Genomic DNA, 15,450 nt, shown 5'->3' on the forward strand with positions numbered 1-15,450 from the left:
CCCCCTCCTGCCCGCTCAGCCAATGCTCGTCCAGCTCCACACGGTGCCCTTGTAGGGTCCAGGGCTTTGCTGCCTTTCCAGGAACCACCGCTCCCCTCCCTCTGGTCCCCGAGCCCTACAATCCCTTAATCCCCTTGGACCAGGGCATCCCTGCAGGGCTGGACTTCACTAAATCCCAAATCTGATTTCTGGATGTGCCTGTAACCATCCTGCTGGGCTGGGGCTGAGGTGGGCTTGCCGACCCTTTTTTCCTGGGGGAGGTGGGGACCCGTGGGATGCCCCCGTGAGTGTTGGGAGCCTCAGGAGCAGCCCATGGCCACGGTCCCTGTGGGGCTGGGCTGGCCCCGGGCTGTGGGGGGACCCATCGCAGGGTCGCAGCCCTGTGCAGAAGTGACCCTCGGAGTGATGCCCCGCCCCTTGGTCTCTCCCAGTACTTCAGAAAGGCTCAGGGGGCTTCTCCTGCCTCCCATCTCCCAGCCCGAGGGGCTCCCACGCACCGCGCCGAGGGGCTGCGGGCACCACTGGGACCCCCCCGCATTTAGGGTGGGAGCGGGGGGCGGCCGTGCCGGGGCTGCCCCCGACCCCGCGGGCAGAGCGGGGGGCCGGGCAGGGTGCGGGGGCAGGCGGGGCCGGGCCGGGCCCCCCCTCCCCTCCCTCCGGTGCCCGCCGCGGGGGGGCTGTGCCGGCCCCGGCGCCCGGCTCGGCTCAGCTGTTCTCTGCGGCAGCGGCACCGCGCGGGGCCGAGCCGAGCCCAGCCGAGCCGAGCCCAGCCGAGCGGGGCCGGGCGGAGCGGAGCCGAGCGGGGCCGGGCCGGGCCGGGGGGAGCGGAGCGGAGCGGGGCTGAGCGCGGCCGGAGCGGGCGGAGCGGAGCCGAGCGGGCGCAGCGCGGAGCCGGGCGCGCCCGGGCGCGGAGGAGCCGCCGAGCGCAGGTGGGAGCGGGCGCGGGGCGGGGGCGGCGGGAGCGCGGTGGGGAGGGACGGGGGGACGCGGGGAGCGGGGCTGAGCCCCCCGGGCCCCGGCCCCTCGCCGCCCGCCGGCGGAGATGGCTATATTTGGACAGTGACCTCTGGTCGTTCCCGAGCAGTCGCTGCGGATTCAATTGTGGCAACGTAATGGCACGGTCGGGGAGCGGGGAGCGGGGCTGTCCTGCCTGTATCCTGCCCGCACCCTGCCCGTATCCTGCCTGCACCCCTCCTGCACCCCACCTCTCTTTGCCAGCATCCCATCCCATCCCTGCCTGCACCCCACCCAGCTCTCACGCCTGCGCCCCACACCTGCACCCTATTCCGCCCTGCCTGCACCTTGCCAGCACCCCACCTGCTCCTAACAACCCCTCCTGCACCCTACACGTTGCCTGCACCTTGCTCAACTCCACCTGCACCGCATCTGCCCCCCAGCTGCACCCCCCCTCTGCCTGCACCCTGCCCAGACAGCCAGGCCGTCCCTTCCTTCCCTGCATGCTGACACCCCGGACTCTGCTCCCGCTGGCAATGGCTGAGGTGCTGGGAGAGCGTCCCCTCGGAGCCTGCTCGCTCCTCCCCAGGGATGGGGACCATGCTTGAGACCGGGAGGGGTGACACCAGCAGTGCCGTGGTCCAGCCCCGCTTGGTAGCCAAGCTCTGGGCCCCTTAGACCTAGCTCAGCCAAGCCGGAGATGATGCTGAAGTGCCGTGAGGACTCCGGGGACACTGAGGGACTGGGCAGATGTGGTTTGGCCGGGCGCTGCATGTGCCCTGTGCAAAATCCACTGGCTGGGACATGGAGGAGCAGATCTGCTCCTGCCTCTGCCCACACCGGCTCTGTGGGCTGGGCTCAGGGGTGCCTGGCCATGCTTTGGTGGCTGGATGTGGCTCCTGACAATGGCTGTGTACCCAGAAGAGCACAGGGGATTCCCCAGGGTAGCCAGTGGCTCATGGGTGCTGCAGAGCCTCGGCTCCAAGGGTTTTGTGGTCCTGAGTGTCTCAGTCTCCCCCTGGGGCAGGTCCCAGGAGCAGCACAGGCTGGAGGGGTGAGATGGATAACTGTGGGCATCGTGCCCAGCTGTGGCTGAGGGCTGAAGACCCCACTGAGGCCACAGGGGGGGCTCCTCCACACCCCAGTGTGCCCATGGGGCTGTGGGTCTGTGCCAGGTCCAGCCCTTACCCAGGTGGGGGTGCAGAGTGGGTGGCAGGGATCTGTGGCACGGGGCAGGGATCCATGGAGGGAGGCGTGAGCCGCCAGCAGGCAGCTCTGGAGGCACAGCCCTCCTCCCGGGTGCTGGGTCAAGCCAGGCAACCTCAAGCCACAGATGCAAGACAAGGGGACAGGATACAAGGGGAGAAGCTGTGACCTGGTGCGTGGCACCTTTATGTCCGCCCCAAAGTCCCCTCCACCCTGCTACTCTGCTGGAGCAGCTCATGTGCCAACCCCAGTGCCAGCCACGGGGCATAGCAGAGCTGTGGGGTACAGCACAGCCACAGGGCATGGCACAGCTGTGGGGCATGGCACAGCTGTGAGGTACGGCACAGCTGTGGGGTACAGCACAGCTGTGGGGTATGCACAGCTGTGGGGCATGGCACAGCCACATGGCATGGCTCAGCTGTGGGGCATGGCTCAGCTGTGGGGTATGGCACAGCCATGGGGCATGGCACAGCTCTGGAGTACAGCACAGCTGTGGGGCATGGCTCAGCCACAGGGCATGGCAGAGCCGTGGGGTATGGCACAGCTGTGGGGCATGGCACAGCTGTGGGGCATGGGACAGCCACAGGGCATGGCACAGCCACAGGGCATAGCACAGCTGTGTGTAATGGCATTTCCCTGTCCCTGCCCAGTTTCAAATAGCTCTGGCCACCAGCTGACACCCCCCAGCACCTGCAGCACCCCCACATCCCTGCACAAGGGCTGCCCCTGCTCCCTGCAGTGGGGTCAGGGCATCACCATCTCCCATCCTCATTCCCCACCACCTCAGTGTTCCCAGGCTTCCCGCTGTGCCCAGAGCAGGAGGAGTCTCTCGGAGCACGAGGCCCGAGGGGACCGAACCCCCTCCGAGCCGTGCCAGGGTGGGGAGGTGGTGGCCTGACCTGTCCCCCCAGCCATGAGCCGACGCGTGGTGCGCCAGAGCAAGTTCCGGCACGTCTTCGGGCAGCCGGTGAAGGCAGACCAGATGTACGAGGACATCCGTGTCTCCAAGGTGACATGTGACAGCTCCTTCTGCGCTGTCAACCCCAAGTTTGTGGCCATCATTGTGGAGTCCGGTGGTGGCGGGGCCTTCATTGTCCTGCCCCTTGCCAAGGTGAGTGGGAGGGTGCTGGGGTTTGGTCACGCTGCTGAGATGTGTTGGGGGGAACATGCTGATGGGTTTTGCTTTTGGGGACCTGCTGTGGCCCCAGAGCCCCTCAGCTTTGCCCCAACACCCCCTCCTCATGTGGGGGCTCAGGGCAGGAACAACCTGGGGGACGATCAGCACCTGCCAAGGGTGACATCCTTGGGGCAAGCGAGGTGATCTGGAAAAGCCCCAGCTGCCTTCTCTCAGCCCCAGTTCCCTGGGGAGCAGCACCCAGTGGAGTGCCAGGGGGGTCTGCCCTGCCTACCCTGGCAGAGAGACTGGGAGAGGGTCCCCACCCCCTCCTTGCCATCAGAGCAGACACAAAACAGCCTCTCATGGGACGCATGATTCTCCTCTGTGTCCCTTTGAGGCCTTGTGCCAGGTGAACCCCATTTGCCCCCTGTGCCTCAGTTTCCCCTTCAAGGCAGGTACAAACTTCTTACCACTGCCAGAATCCCCTGCACGTCCCCATTTGTGCCACAACCCATGTGGTGGCCAGGCTGGGCTTTGGGGGGTCTGGCAGAGTCTCTCCTAGGGGACTCATCCTGCTCCCTCACCATTGCAGACAGGACGGGTGGACAAGAACCACCCGCTGGTGACGGGACACACGGCGCCCGTGCTGGACATCGACTGGTGTCCCCACAACGACAACGTCATCGCCAGCGCCTCGGAGGACACCACTGTCATGGTGAGAGGCTGGGCGCTGCGTGGGAGGGGGTGGAGGGTGCAGGGGGATCGATGCAGAGCATCCCCCCCCCTCGCCGCCTGTGAAGTGTCACTGGCCTATTTTTAGCCCCGGTGCCATGCGTTCGCGCTGGCGGCGGCTGCTCGCTCCATGATGCAGCAGTTTGTGCTAAATTTACCCTCCCTGGCGACTCAGCATGCAGGAATAGCTGGGGGGGGCTGGGGGCTGCACCCCGGCCGTGCCCCCCTCCCTGTGCCCACCAGCACCCCGAGTGCTGGGGTGCACCCCAGGATGGAGGCGCTTCTGGTGTCCCCTCACCGCCCGCCCCGCAGGATGAGCCGGGATTAATTATGAGGTTAATTGGCTCCGAGGCCCTCATCTGCTTAGTGCTCACACACTGGGTGATCCCCAACTCTGTCCCTCCCCAGGTGTGGCAGATCCCCGACTATGTCCCCGTGCGCAACATCACGGAGCCCGTGGTGACACTGGAGGGACACTCCAAGCGGGTGAGCATCATCTCCTGGCACCCCACCGCCCGCAACGTCCTGCTCAGCGCAGGTAAGGGGGTCCCGGGTCACCCTCCCCGGGGTCACGGGAGATCCATGGGGTGACAGCACCTGCCCCCTGGTCCTCTGCAGGCTGCGACAACCTGGTGATCCTCTGGAATGTGGGCACCGGGGAGATGCTGCTGGCTCTGGATGACATGCACACCGACCTCATCTACAACGTGGGCTGGAACCGCAACGGCAGCCTGCTGGTCACCACCTGCAAGGACAAGAAGGTCCGTGTCATCGACCCCCGCAAGCAGCAGATCATAGCGGTGAGTGCCCCTGCTGTGCCCCCCCATCCCACCGCGGGGTCCCCCCCAGTGCCTGCCTGACCCTACTAACCCCGCTCCGCGCGTCTCTGTGTTTGATTTAACCCGCTAACGCCGGCGCAGGAGAAAACCAAACCGCACGACGGCACCCGGCCCATCCGCGCCATCTTCGTGGCCGATGGCAAGATCTTCACCACGGGCTTCAGCAGGATGAGCGAGCGGCAGCTGGGCCTCTGGGACCTGGTACGAGATAGCAGCTCCAGCCCGGCCAGCGCCAATCCCGCAGATCTCAGCCCAGCCAGGAACGCTCTGGGGGCCGGGGATGCTCTCTGGCAACGCGTGCGCTCAGGGAGCACCATGGAATAGGACTCAACGGCTGTTCCGGGGGACAGATCCGGACCCCCTCCACGTTCCCCCCTTCCCATGCCCCGTGCTGACTGTCTCCCCCTCCCCCCAGGAGAGGTTTGCCCCCCACGAAGGGCTGAGGCCCGTGCGGGCCATCTTCACACGGGAAGGACACATCTTTACCACGGGCTTTACCAGAATGAGCCAGCGGGAGCTGGGCTTGTGGGACCCGGTAACGAGGCCGCATGGAGTGCTGCCCTGGGAACTTGGCCCCCCCAGACCCCTTGCTAACCCCCCCCCACCCAGGATGCTGTGTCTGCTGCATCCCCCTCCCAAAAGATGCCAAGTTCCCAAGTGTGTCGTGCAGTGCTGGGGTAGGGAGGGGGCTGGGAGGCTGGGAATGTTTGGGAAGTGGGGTACAGCCAGGCTGGGGGCACCCAGCCATGCAGGTAAACAGGAGGGGGGCTGGGGGGGCATGCCAAGCTGCCTGCCTGGGGGGTTGTGTACCCCAGAGGGGACAAGCCCTGTCCCCCAGTGTGCCGTGGCTAATGTGTGTGACTAACCAGGGTGGGGGTTTTGGGGTCACTGCTCACACCCCTCCACCACTGCTCCGGCCCCCCAGAATAACTTTGAGGAGCCCATTGCCCTGCAAGAGATGGACACGAGCAACGGGGTCCTGCTGCCCTTCTACGACGCCGATTCCAGCATCGTCTACCTCTGCGGGAAGGTAACCCCCCTTCCCCGGGGTGCACCCCCCATGCCACCCTGTCCCTGAGGGTGCCAGGGCTGGCCAACACTGTCCCCACCCTGCAGGGTGACAGCAGCATCCGGTACTTCGAGATCACGGACGAGGCTCCCTACGTGCACTACCTGAACACCTACAGCAGCAAGGAGCCGCAGCGGGGCATGGGCTTCATGCCCAAGCGTGGGCTGGATGTCAGCAAGTGTGAGATCGCCAGGTGAGAGCCAAGGGGGCTGGGAGGAGCCAGAGGGGTCAGGGGGGTCAGCTGGGCCCTGACTGCCTGTGCCCCACGCAGGTTCTTCAAGCTGCACGAGCGCAAGTGCGAGCCCATCGTCATGACGGTGCCACGCAAGGTGAGCCTGGGGGGGTCCCAGGGGAGATGGGGGCCTGGGGAGAGACACCCCACATCTCACCACGGCCTCTCTGCCCCCGCAGTCAGACCTCTTCCAGGATGACCTTTACCCTGACACGCCAGGCCCCGAGCCAGCCCTGGAGGCAGATGAGTGGCTGTCAGGGAAGGATGCAGAGCCCATCCTCATCTCGCTGCGGGATGGGTACGTCCCCATCAAGAACCGGGAGCTGAAGGTGGTCAAGAAGAACATCCTGGACAGCAAACCCCCGCCAGGCCCCCGACGCAGGCACTCCACCTGCGACTCAGACTTCTCTGTGAGTGTCGGGGGAATAGGGACGTGGCAGCAGGGCTGTCCCCCTGCCCTGGGGTGGCATGGGAGGGGCCAGACTCGCCGGTGACCCTGTGTCCCCCCTCCCTGCAGCAGCCAGCCTTGGAGGAGGTGCTGGAGGAGATCCGTGCCCTGAAGGAGACGGTCCAAGCGCAGGAGAAGCGCATCTCCGACCTGGAGAACAAACTCGGCCAGTTCACCAACGGCACGGACTAGCGCGGTGGCCACGGCCACGACCACGGGCAGGGCCAGGACTGCTCCGGCCTGCCGGGGATTAAAGCCGAGTCCCCACCTTGGGCAGGAGCCCGGAGCCGTGTTCTTTCCCCAGGAGCCGAGGGGGCAGGGAGGGGTCGGACCCTGACCCTGCCTCCACAGGCATCAGTCGCATCCTGCTCCCGGGGTGTCACAGGGGCATCCCCTGCCGCACCCGAGGGGTCCCGCTTCAGCGCCCGCAGGCTGGGGCTGCCGAGCACCCCAACACGGGGACCTGCACGCTGGGCACCAGCAGCCTCCCAGCACAGGGAACTGCCGGGCCCCCCCGGCCAGGATGTGCTTGTGCACGGTGCTACACCCCCTCCCCATCACCCCCTCACCTCCCCCTGCCCCATCGGCCCCTCGGCGGGTGCTCCCAACTGGCTCTTTGCTCCTGGACCCCTTTAATAAAGGGCTCAGCCACCCTTGGCTGCGTGGCAGTACCAGGGACGAGGGACCACTGTGCCAGGGGTGCTGCCCGCACCCCTCTGCCAGCTCCTGCTTCCTGTGACCCCCCGGCCCAGGCAGAGGGAGGCCGAGAGAGACGAACATTAAAGAGCATTTATTGGTGTTGGCCGCGGTCGGAGCTGCTCGGGCTCCCCCGGCCCTGGCCCAGATGTTGCTGTGGGGTGCACGGGTGGGTGGAGGGAGGGGCACCAGCTATGAAAAGTCCCAGGGGAGCGAGCCCAGCCCCCCCCACCCCGCAGCCCCCGGCCCCCCGTGTGCAAAGGGGGAGCAGCCGGGGCAGGGGGCCGGGGTTAGCACCATTTGACGTAAGGTTTCTCTCGGGGTCAGTGCCCAGGACGAGGGGGTGCAGCGCTGCCAAGGGGGGGGCATCCGAGCAGGGTGGAGGAGTGCGAGCAGGGGTAAGGGGGGGTGACCCCGGGCTGCCCTCCACAGGCACCCCTTCAGCTGCCCCAGCAGTCCCCGTGCCATGGGGGGCAGCTGTGCAGCCCCTCGCTGGCTGTGGGGTACAATAGGGCTGAGCCCCCACCCCTGCTGGCAGGCAGAGCAGCTCCCGGGTAAGTGCACTTGGTAGCGCCTGGGCAGGGGGGGAAGAGGGAGCTGGGCAGAGTCCCCTGGCTCTGGGGGCACCCCGGAACCCCACGCAACTGGCAGCCCACCCATCCGGGGCAGGATGTGCCCCCCACCACCTCCCTGGGGTGAGGGGCTGAGCAGCACCCCGTAGGGTGGCTGGGGGAGTAGGGGTGTCCTGGAGAAGGGGTACAGTCCGTGGGGTACCCTCCCTGGTCCCTGCCACCCCAGGTGCAGGGTTAACACCCAGCCCGACCCTGTGCTGCTGTGGGGTGCCCCCACCTCACCCCAGTATTGCCCCAGCTCTGGGGACGCTCTCCCAGGGCCAAATCCTGCTCCCCCATTCCCCATTTGCCCTCCGCAGTTCTTGGACTGGCTCCCCCCACACCACTCCCCCTCTGTGTCCCCCAGACACGTCCCCATCCCCACTGGGGTGGGCGAAGGGCTCAGTGGGGGTGCGGGGTCACTTCTCCGTCAGAGAGAGCTGCAGGATGCGCTGCAGATCCTCCTCCTCCTGGCGCGTCCGGCGCTCCGCTTCCTCCTGCTCCCGCGCCGACAGCGCCATGGCCAGGCGCAGCTGCTCCGCGTAGCTGGGGAACAGCGCGCCCGGCGCCCTGCCGGCCCCCGCCGCCGGGGCCACGGGGGGACGCGGGGCTGCCGTGTGCTGGGGAGTCCTGGGGGGCAGCAGGGCCTCAGTGGGGTCCCCGTGGGGCCGGCACCCACACCCACTCCCCCCACGGGGGCTGGCCAGACCTTACCAACCTGTCTCCCCGGCGGCCCTCGTGCGACATGGGGTGGGTGCCCGGCTTGCTGTTGGTCAGTGCTTCCCAGATGGTCACCTGTGGCCGGTGATAGAGGGGTGCTTGGAGGGTGGCCCCTAAAAACCAGCCCCCCCCCAGCATGAATTCTGACCAACCACCGTGGGATGCAGGGATGGAGAGAGGTGGGGTGAGTGAGGATCCCAGGTGGCGTCAGAATCTCCCAGCCAGAAGGAGGTAAAGGGGTGGCAGTGCCCACCTGGTCATACTCGCTGCCTGCTTCCAGCAGGCTCTGCTGGATGGCAAACTGCAGCAGGTCATCCTCATCCTCCCGCAGGGCGTCCTGGTGGGTGCCCACCACGCTGTACCCCCGTGGCACCTCGAACAGCGCCGGGTCCATCTCACACGCTCGGCACGAGGCTGTGGGGAGAGCAGAGCTGGCCTGGCTGGGAACCTGTGAGGTCCCCCTCCTACTCCACCCCGCCAGCTGTGCGTCCCTTACCCTGCTGTGACCCACTTCCACCAGCTGTACCCCCAGTGGGACCCCTTCCCATCCCACCTCACCGTGTCCCCCCACATACTGAGGGAGCTGGAGCTGCTGACGCTGGAGGAGTCGCTGCTGGGCGAGGGAGCCTCGCTGCTGGGGCTGTGCCGCAGGGAGCTGACTGGCTCGTCACACCCATTGAGGTTGCCGAAGGTTATTCGGGCGTTGAGGATATGGAAGATGGGGATTTCTGCAGGAAAAGGGAAAAAAACACGAGGAGGGAAGCTGGCTGTGCCAGCCAGGTCAGCAGCAGAGCCCAGTCCATACCAATCTTGACGGGGAAGCCGGGTGGGAGCCGCAGGGTGATGAAGTCCCGCAGTTTGGCGAAGAGCGCGTTGCTTATTGCCATGAGGTCGATGATGGGGGCAACCTGCTCACACAGGGACAGCGGGTGGTCCTCACACAGCCACAGCTTCGCCTTGAACCTGCCAGGGACAGGCATTGGGGCTGGGGACCCCCACTGTCCCCCCCTTGAGCTCTGCAGCAGCGGAGGTGGGGACACAGGGGGCCCCTGCCTGCTGCTCCCCCTCTCACTTCTGTGTCTTGGTGGTGAGCTCCATGGGCCGTCCCATGTCCCGGTTGCCCAGCTCGAAGTTGGGGTTGAAGTACTCCTCAGGGGTGATGGCAGTGGGGTTGGCGTGGCTCAGTGTCTGCGTGATCAGCGTCTGCACGGGGGCACAGCCCCGTGGGGTGAGAGGGGAGGTCTGACTGCAGGGCCACCCCCTCCGACCCCTGAGACACTCACCCCATTGTTGGGCCCCACGTGCTGTTCAGCGATGCCCAGGAAGGATTGCAGGGGGGTCTTACAGCCTGTGGGAGAGGAGGGGGTGAGGGCAGAGCCGGGGGTGCCCTGCCCGCCCAGCCCGTGCTGGCTCCACCTTTGCTCTTGCCCTTGTGCTGGTCTGAGAGGTGCTCGGTCCGTGTCCGTGTGATCAGCTCCACGTTGGAAGCGCCATAGACCTGGATGAGGAGGGGGAATGGCAGAGGTGGGCACCTCACAGCTGCACCCAGCCGTACCGCCCTGGGCAGCTCAACTCCCTGCCCCTCACCTTCGCCTCATACCCATTCACCATTTCTGTCTTCTCGCTCCTCCAACCCAGGATCCCAGACTTGTTCCTAGGGTGACAGGGGACCATGAACTTGCTTGGACAGCCTGGGGTGCCAGCACCCCTGGGGGTGGGCTCAGTGCCACCCCAGCCCACCTCTCGAAGGCGATGTTCTTGGTGTCGAGCTGGGTGGTGACGACAGGGGCCGTCAGCCGCCCCATCACCTGCTCCTCGGTGGGCTGCACAGCAGCCAGCAGCACCTCCTGGTCGTGGCCAGCCAGGGCCAGTGTCTCCGAGTAGACCACCCGCCTGTCATGGTCAATCTCCATCACCACCGCACTGCTGTCTGCAGGGAATGGGGTCAGGACAACCGCGGTCCCTGCCGTGTCACCCGGCACCGCTCCCCATGGAGGGGACAAGGCGGTGTCACCTCACCTTGGCCCCGAAAGACGAAGCTGCGGTTGCCCCGCTGCCAGGTCATATGGTCGAAGCCCAGCAGCGTGGTGTCCACCCGCAGGTTCTGGCCACTCTTCCACACCTTGTAGGTGTCGCTGGGGCAGATCTTGGACACCAGGGGCACTGGGGAGAGATGCCAATAGCCCAGCTGGGGATGGGGACATCTGCACCCTCGAGGGGGCTGCCAGTACTGAGCTGGGTGGGGGACACACCTGGGGAACACAATGCCTTGGCAGAATGGGGGTCTGCAAGCTTGGGCTGTCAGGGGACAAGGGGGCAGGTGACCCCCAACCTGGGGATGGGGATGAATGCAGGGGCTGGGGGACTCAGCTGGGAAATTCCTGCTCCCCCCGCAGCCACGCTGTGCCCCGAGCTCACCCCAGCTGGTGAACTCCCACTTCATCTCCACGTAGAAGTCCTGGGCCTGTGGAGAGCACAGAGGGGTCAGGGGCAGCCTGTGGCCACAGCCCCGCAGCCCTGCTGAGGGAGGTACCTTGCGCAGCTTCTCCAGCAGCACGGGGATCCCCGCCAGGCGCTTGATGGCTCTCTGGTAGTCGCGGTAGCGCAGGACCAGCTGCACCAGCTCCAGGTCACGGGTGCTCACAGCCTCCTGCAGGACTGTGGGGCAAAGGGGCAGTGCCCAGGGCCGTGGCATGGCATGGCACGGCACAGCATGGCACTGCAGAGCTGGGCGCTGCACAGGAGCCACAGGCACAGAGCACCAAGTGAGCAGTGCCTTGGGGAGCTTTACCGTGCCTGTGCCCATGTTCATGCCCACATCTGTGTCCATGCTCATGCCCACACCCATCTCCATGCCCGTGTCTGCAGCAGGGCAGCTTGAAGGAAGATGGAGGGCAGCAGCCACCCGCTCACCTGTCCATCCGCTGCGGTTCTCCTTGCCCACGTCGGCGCCATGCTTCAGCAGCACCCTGGCACACTCCAGGTGGCCCAGCGTGGTGGCCAGGTGCAGGGGAGTGCGTCCTCGGGGGTCCAGCTGCTCGATGTCGGCCTGCCAGGAAGGAATCTGAGATCACTGGGGTGGCCAGACCTTGCTCTCCAGTGCTCTCCCACAGATGTGCAGCTCCCGGACACAGAAAGCAGCCAACATCTGACAGTATCTGGGAGAGCAGCCCCACCCCTGACCTCCCCCAAGAGAGGCACCTCGAAGCCTCTCCCTGCTGCCACCGCCAAAGCCATGGGGAGGGCATGGAGAGCACGGTGGCGGCTGCCAGCACCCAGCACACCTCATCACAGCCAGGCAGGGCTGCAGCCAGCAGGCAGGCACACAGCAGGGGCACGGCACGGCAGTGGGGGGCACAGATGCCCCTGGCACAGCTCACGGAGCTCTGCACATCTCGATGCAGCTGCAAGCTCCAGAAAAGCCCCCACCTCTGGGATTTGGAGGGGGTTGTGCCCAGTTGCCAGGCAGCAGCTGCCGGCAGCCCCCCTCTGCCAGGGCCGGGCGATGTGGGCTGCGGCGGGCGCACGTGTTCCCCTGCCTGAGCCGGGGGCGGCGGCTGCGGGAGCGGAGCGGCTGCTGGAGGATCCCCGGGGCCCTGGGGAGCCGTCGCTGGGGCTGCCGTTGTTTGTGCCAAACCCGGAGCCTGGCACGCAGCCAGCCCTGAGGAATCCCTGGTGCGGTGGCGGGTGGGCACCCCCGGCACCCACGGGCCCTGCTCCCCATGTGGGAAGCAGCGTCACACCCATGCCCAGCTGGGGACATGGCTCAGGGAAGGGGGGGCACCCTTTGTGCTGGGGTAGAAGTGCCTGGAGAAGGGCACTCAGAAGCTGCCAGGGCACTTGGCAGTGGGGCAGTGCCCAAATAATTGATTTTGGGGAGGCCACCCTCAGGAGAACAAACCTGGGGTGCAGGAGCCAAAGGTGCCAGCTGGGATCAGGCAGCCAGAGGTGTTTGGGCATGGGCAGGGGTGGAGCAGGGAGTCCCTGGTGCCCAGAGTCTCGCTTGCCTTGCTCTGGGCATGTCCTGCACTGCTGCTGCCCCAGGGATGTTCCTGTCCCTGCCCAGGCTCTGTATTCCCATGTCCCTCATCCCCAGGGACTCACCACATAGGGGGACCTCCCCCCCAGTCTGCCCACACCACGGGAGCAAAACAACCCCCCAGTTCCCTGGGAGTCAATGTGTCGCTCCAATGCTCTCCAGGCGACTGCTGCTTTTTAATTGCACTAATGAAACGGCTCTAATTAAGGCAATCACCCCCCAGGTGGGGGCGGGGGCAGCAGGCTCAGTGGGGCTCCCCAGCTGCAGCCCTGCCCCAGCACTGGGCAGGATGAGGGTCCCCAGTGTGGGGACATGGTGCTGGAGCCATCCCAAGGGACATGGCGCGACCCAGATTTGGCCAGCAAGAGCTCAGTCCTGAGCCCTGGTGTTGGGTTGGCTCCAGCTTGGGGACCACAGCACAGACCTCCAGGTGCTGCCCATCCTGGGGCCGTGACACCCACTGGGGACGAGGACAGGGCCGGGGGTGGCTCTGGGGTGGCAGCGGTGCAGTGCAGAGCCGCAGCTCGGTCGCTCCTCCTGTGCCAGCCAGGCACGTGGCACAGCACGTCCCTCCACTGGGGCTGTCCCTGGGTTGGAGAACCCCAGCTCCTGCTCCTGGGTAGCAACAGGGGACATGAGCCAGCACGGGAAGATGGTGCCAGGCACTGCTGTCCCTGCACAGCCCCGGGTCCCTGTCACGCCTGAGGAGGCAGGCTGTGGTGAGGGGTGTCCTGGCACAACAGGCTCCATGTCACTGCCTGCCACATCCTCATGATGTCCCTGTCAAGGGGACCCACTGACCCTTGCTCCCTTGTGGAGGCAAGTGTGGATGGGAGCCCATGGTGACAATTTGGGGGTGGCAGACACAGAGCCCTCACAAGAACATGGAGAGGAGCAACGCTCTCAGCAGCCCCAGTGCTTCCAACCCCAAACACCTGCACCGGGGAGGGGCAGCACGTGGAGCCACTGCCCTGCGGGGGTCACCAAGGCAGAGGGAGGGCAGAGCCCTGGGCAGGGGGGCACCCAGCCTCCAGCATTTCAAGAGCACCAGCCCCTTAGCTGGGGGATGCTCTGGCAGGCATAAGGGCTGAGCCGTGTCCCTGGATGCCCTGGACAGAGCAAGGAGCCTGGGCTGGCTCTCACCTCCTTCCCCTAAGCCCTCACCGGCCCCAGAGTCTGGCATGCAGCACCCATGCCCCCCCTTTACCGCACCCCTGGGGTGCACACATGGCTGGCCTTGCTCTCACCCAGCAAATGCCAGTGGGGGCCAGGGCAGAGCCCCCGTACTTCCCAGGCTGGAGGGCTGGAGCCTCTCTGCAGGCAAGCGGGTCAGAGCCCCCCCGCAGCCCCTCCACCTCCCCGTCTGCCGAGCCCAGCTTTGATCTCTGCCGCGCTGAGCTCCTGGGAAGACTGACCCCAAATCAGCACGAAAATAAAAACACCGGCCGTGGGGTGGGAGACCGGGGCGACGCTGGCGCAGCCTCCGGCTGGACCCCACAATGGAGACGGGTGTGGCGGGAGCCATCGCCTGCATCCCGGCGGGAGCTTCGCGGCACAATGACCCCCGTTCCATGCATCGCCGGGGTCCATCCAGCATGGCCCTCAGCACCTTGGGGTTTGAGGACCCGGGCCGAGAGACTGGGGATGCTCAGCACAGCTTCCCCGTCAGCCTCCCTCCAGCGCCTGCGGTTTCCTGCGTCTTCGGGGTTGGGTTTTAATTACCTGAATTGCATCGCCACGGGGGAGAGGGAGGCTGGGAACCCGCCGGGGAAGCACCCACACCCCGCTCCATCACCGGGCGGCTGGGAGGTTCCCGGGCTGAGGGACAAAGTGGGTCCCCTCACCCTGAGAAGAACCCTTGTGAGGCTGGGGGGCTGCGCCCCGACAGCACCAGGGCCCTTGCCCCCCGCCCCCAGAGGGGCTCACCCTGAGAGTGGGGAGCTGAATGCTGCACCCCCAGGGGGCTGGCAATACCCTGAGAAGCGGGGTGCGGGCCAGGGGGTCTGCAGAGGCCTAGCAGGGAGCTGGGGACACGTGCGGAGGGATGCTCGGGGCTGCGTGTGCTGGAGGATGCAGGGGACCCGCGGGTGGCACCCACCGCTCCGTGGCAGCCCCGGGGGGCAGCAGGCACAGACCAGGGGTGCAGGTGGGGACACACACCACACCCCCAGAGCCCCGCCAGCGCAGAGAGCGACCCTACCCTTATCACCCCCCTCATCTCCATCCTCATCCTCATCCCGGCCCCGAGCATTGCATCAGCCCGAGCGGAGCCGGGCCGGGCCGGGCCGTGCCGGGAGTGTCCCCGCGCCGCCCCACCTGCTTGGCGCTGAGCTCCCGGTCCAGGTCACGGGCGCGGTTGTGCCAGACGAGGTAATGCAGCGGGTACCTGCCCTCCGGCCCCTTCCTGCCCGAGCAAGACGCGAGCATCCTCCGTGCATGCTGGAGCGGCGCGGCGGGCGCGGCGCGGGGCGGCGCGGCGCGGGGCGGGGGGGGCGCGGGGCGGGGCGGGCCGCCACCTCCCGCCCGGTGCTTCCCCGGCCCCCCCCGCACCGCCCGGCCTCATGGGACTTGTAGTTGCCCTGCCCGGCATCGCCCCCTTCTTCTTCCTCATCTTCATCCTCCTCTTTCCTCGCCCCCCTCCCGCACCGCTCAGCCCGTCCACCGCGGCCTCCGATCCCGCGGGGGGGCCTGCGAAGGGGCGCCCCATTAGCGGTCAGCATCCTCCCCAAATTCCCCCCTTTCCCAGGCTAATCTTCCCCCTCCCAGCTGACCTCCGCTCCCCTAGTG

At 66.8% G+C, this 15,450-nt stretch overlaps 2 protein-coding genes across 7 annotated transcripts; one reads left to right on the plus strand and one right to left on the minus strand.

Moving 5' to 3' along the window:
- Positions 1-655: 655 nt before the first annotated feature.
- On the plus strand, positions 656-7,369 carry CORO6 (coronin 6). 5 transcript variants are annotated; one of them, XM_084219393.1, is made up of 12 exons: positions 656-929; positions 2,948-3,271; positions 3,870-3,992; positions 4,418-4,547; positions 4,628-4,809; positions 4,930-5,049; positions 5,264-5,383; positions 5,774-5,878; positions 5,965-6,110; positions 6,189-6,246; positions 6,329-6,559; positions 6,667-7,369. In XM_084219393.1, exons 2-12 carry the CDS (start codon positions 3,074-3,076, stop codon positions 6,787-6,789), a joined length of 1,536 nt encoding a protein of 511 aa, XP_084075519.1. In that variant the 5' UTR covers positions 656-929; positions 2,948-3,073; the 3' UTR covers positions 6,790-7,369. The 5 variants fall into 5 exon arrangements, with proteins under 5 accessions (XP_084075519.1, XP_084075518.1, XP_084075517.1 ...); XM_084219391.1 differs by lacking the exon at positions 4,930-5,049 and having other exon boundaries at positions 660-929; positions 6,670-7,368; XM_084219390.1 differs by lacking the exon at positions 4,930-5,049 and having other exon boundaries at positions 663-929; positions 3,072-3,271; positions 6,667-7,367.
- A 912-nt stretch (positions 7,370-8,281) lies between these two features.
- On the minus strand, positions 8,282-15,114 carry ANKRD13B (ankyrin repeat domain 13B). Of its 2 annotated transcripts, none has more exons than XM_084218937.1 (15): positions 14,980-15,114; positions 11,538-11,673; positions 11,158-11,282; positions 11,043-11,088; positions 10,644-10,787; positions 10,365-10,554; positions 10,212-10,278; positions 10,041-10,122; positions 9,908-9,972; positions 9,697-9,827; positions 9,430-9,587; positions 9,200-9,352; positions 8,878-9,038; positions 8,623-8,699; positions 8,282-8,534 (listed from the first exon to the last, which is right to left on the minus strand). In XM_084218937.1, the coding sequence occupies exons 1-15, from the start codon at positions 15,088-15,090 to the stop codon at positions 8,324-8,326; spliced, it is 1,857 nt and encodes a 618-aa protein (XP_084075063.1). In that variant the 5' UTR covers positions 15,091-15,114; the 3' UTR covers positions 8,282-8,323. The 2 variants fall into 2 exon arrangements, with proteins under 2 accessions (XP_084075063.1, XP_084075062.1); XM_084218936.1 differs by having other exon boundaries at positions 8,619-8,699.
- Between the last annotated feature and the right edge of the window lie 336 nt (positions 15,115-15,450).

The sequence above is a fragment of the Fringilla coelebs genome (assembly GCF_963513975.1).
Source record: "Fringilla coelebs genome assembly, chromosome: 20".
Taxonomy (NCBI): Eukaryota; Metazoa; Chordata; class Aves; order Passeriformes; family Fringillidae; genus Fringilla; species Fringilla coelebs.

Bases quoted from the DNA above. Each gene is read 5' to 3' on its own strand.
- ANKRD13B (XM_084218936.1), bottom strand. From the start codon at position 15,090: ATGCTCGCGTCTTGCTCGGGCAGGAAGGGGCCGGAGGGCAGGTACCCG. The intron at 11,283-11,537 runs GTGAGCGGGTGG...TTTGCCCCACAG, and splicing joins GAACCGCAGCGGATGGACAG to TCCTGCAGGAGGCTGTGAGC. The intron at 8,535-8,618 runs GTAAGGTCTGGC...GCTGCCCCCCAG, and splicing joins GCCGCCGGGGAGACAGGTTG to GACTCCCCAGCACACGGCAG.
- CORO6 (XM_084219393.1), top strand. From the start codon at position 3,074: ATGAGCCGACGCGTGGTGCGCCAGAGCAAGTTCCGGCACGTCTTCGGG. The intron at 5,050-5,263 runs GTACGAGATAGC...CCCTCCCCCCAG, and splicing joins AGCTGGGCCTCTGGGACCTG to GAGAGGTTTGCCCCCCACGA. The intron at 6,560-6,666 runs GTGAGTGTCGGG...CCCTCCCTGCAG, and splicing joins CCTGCGACTCAGACTTCTCT to CAGCCAGCCTTGGAGGAGGT.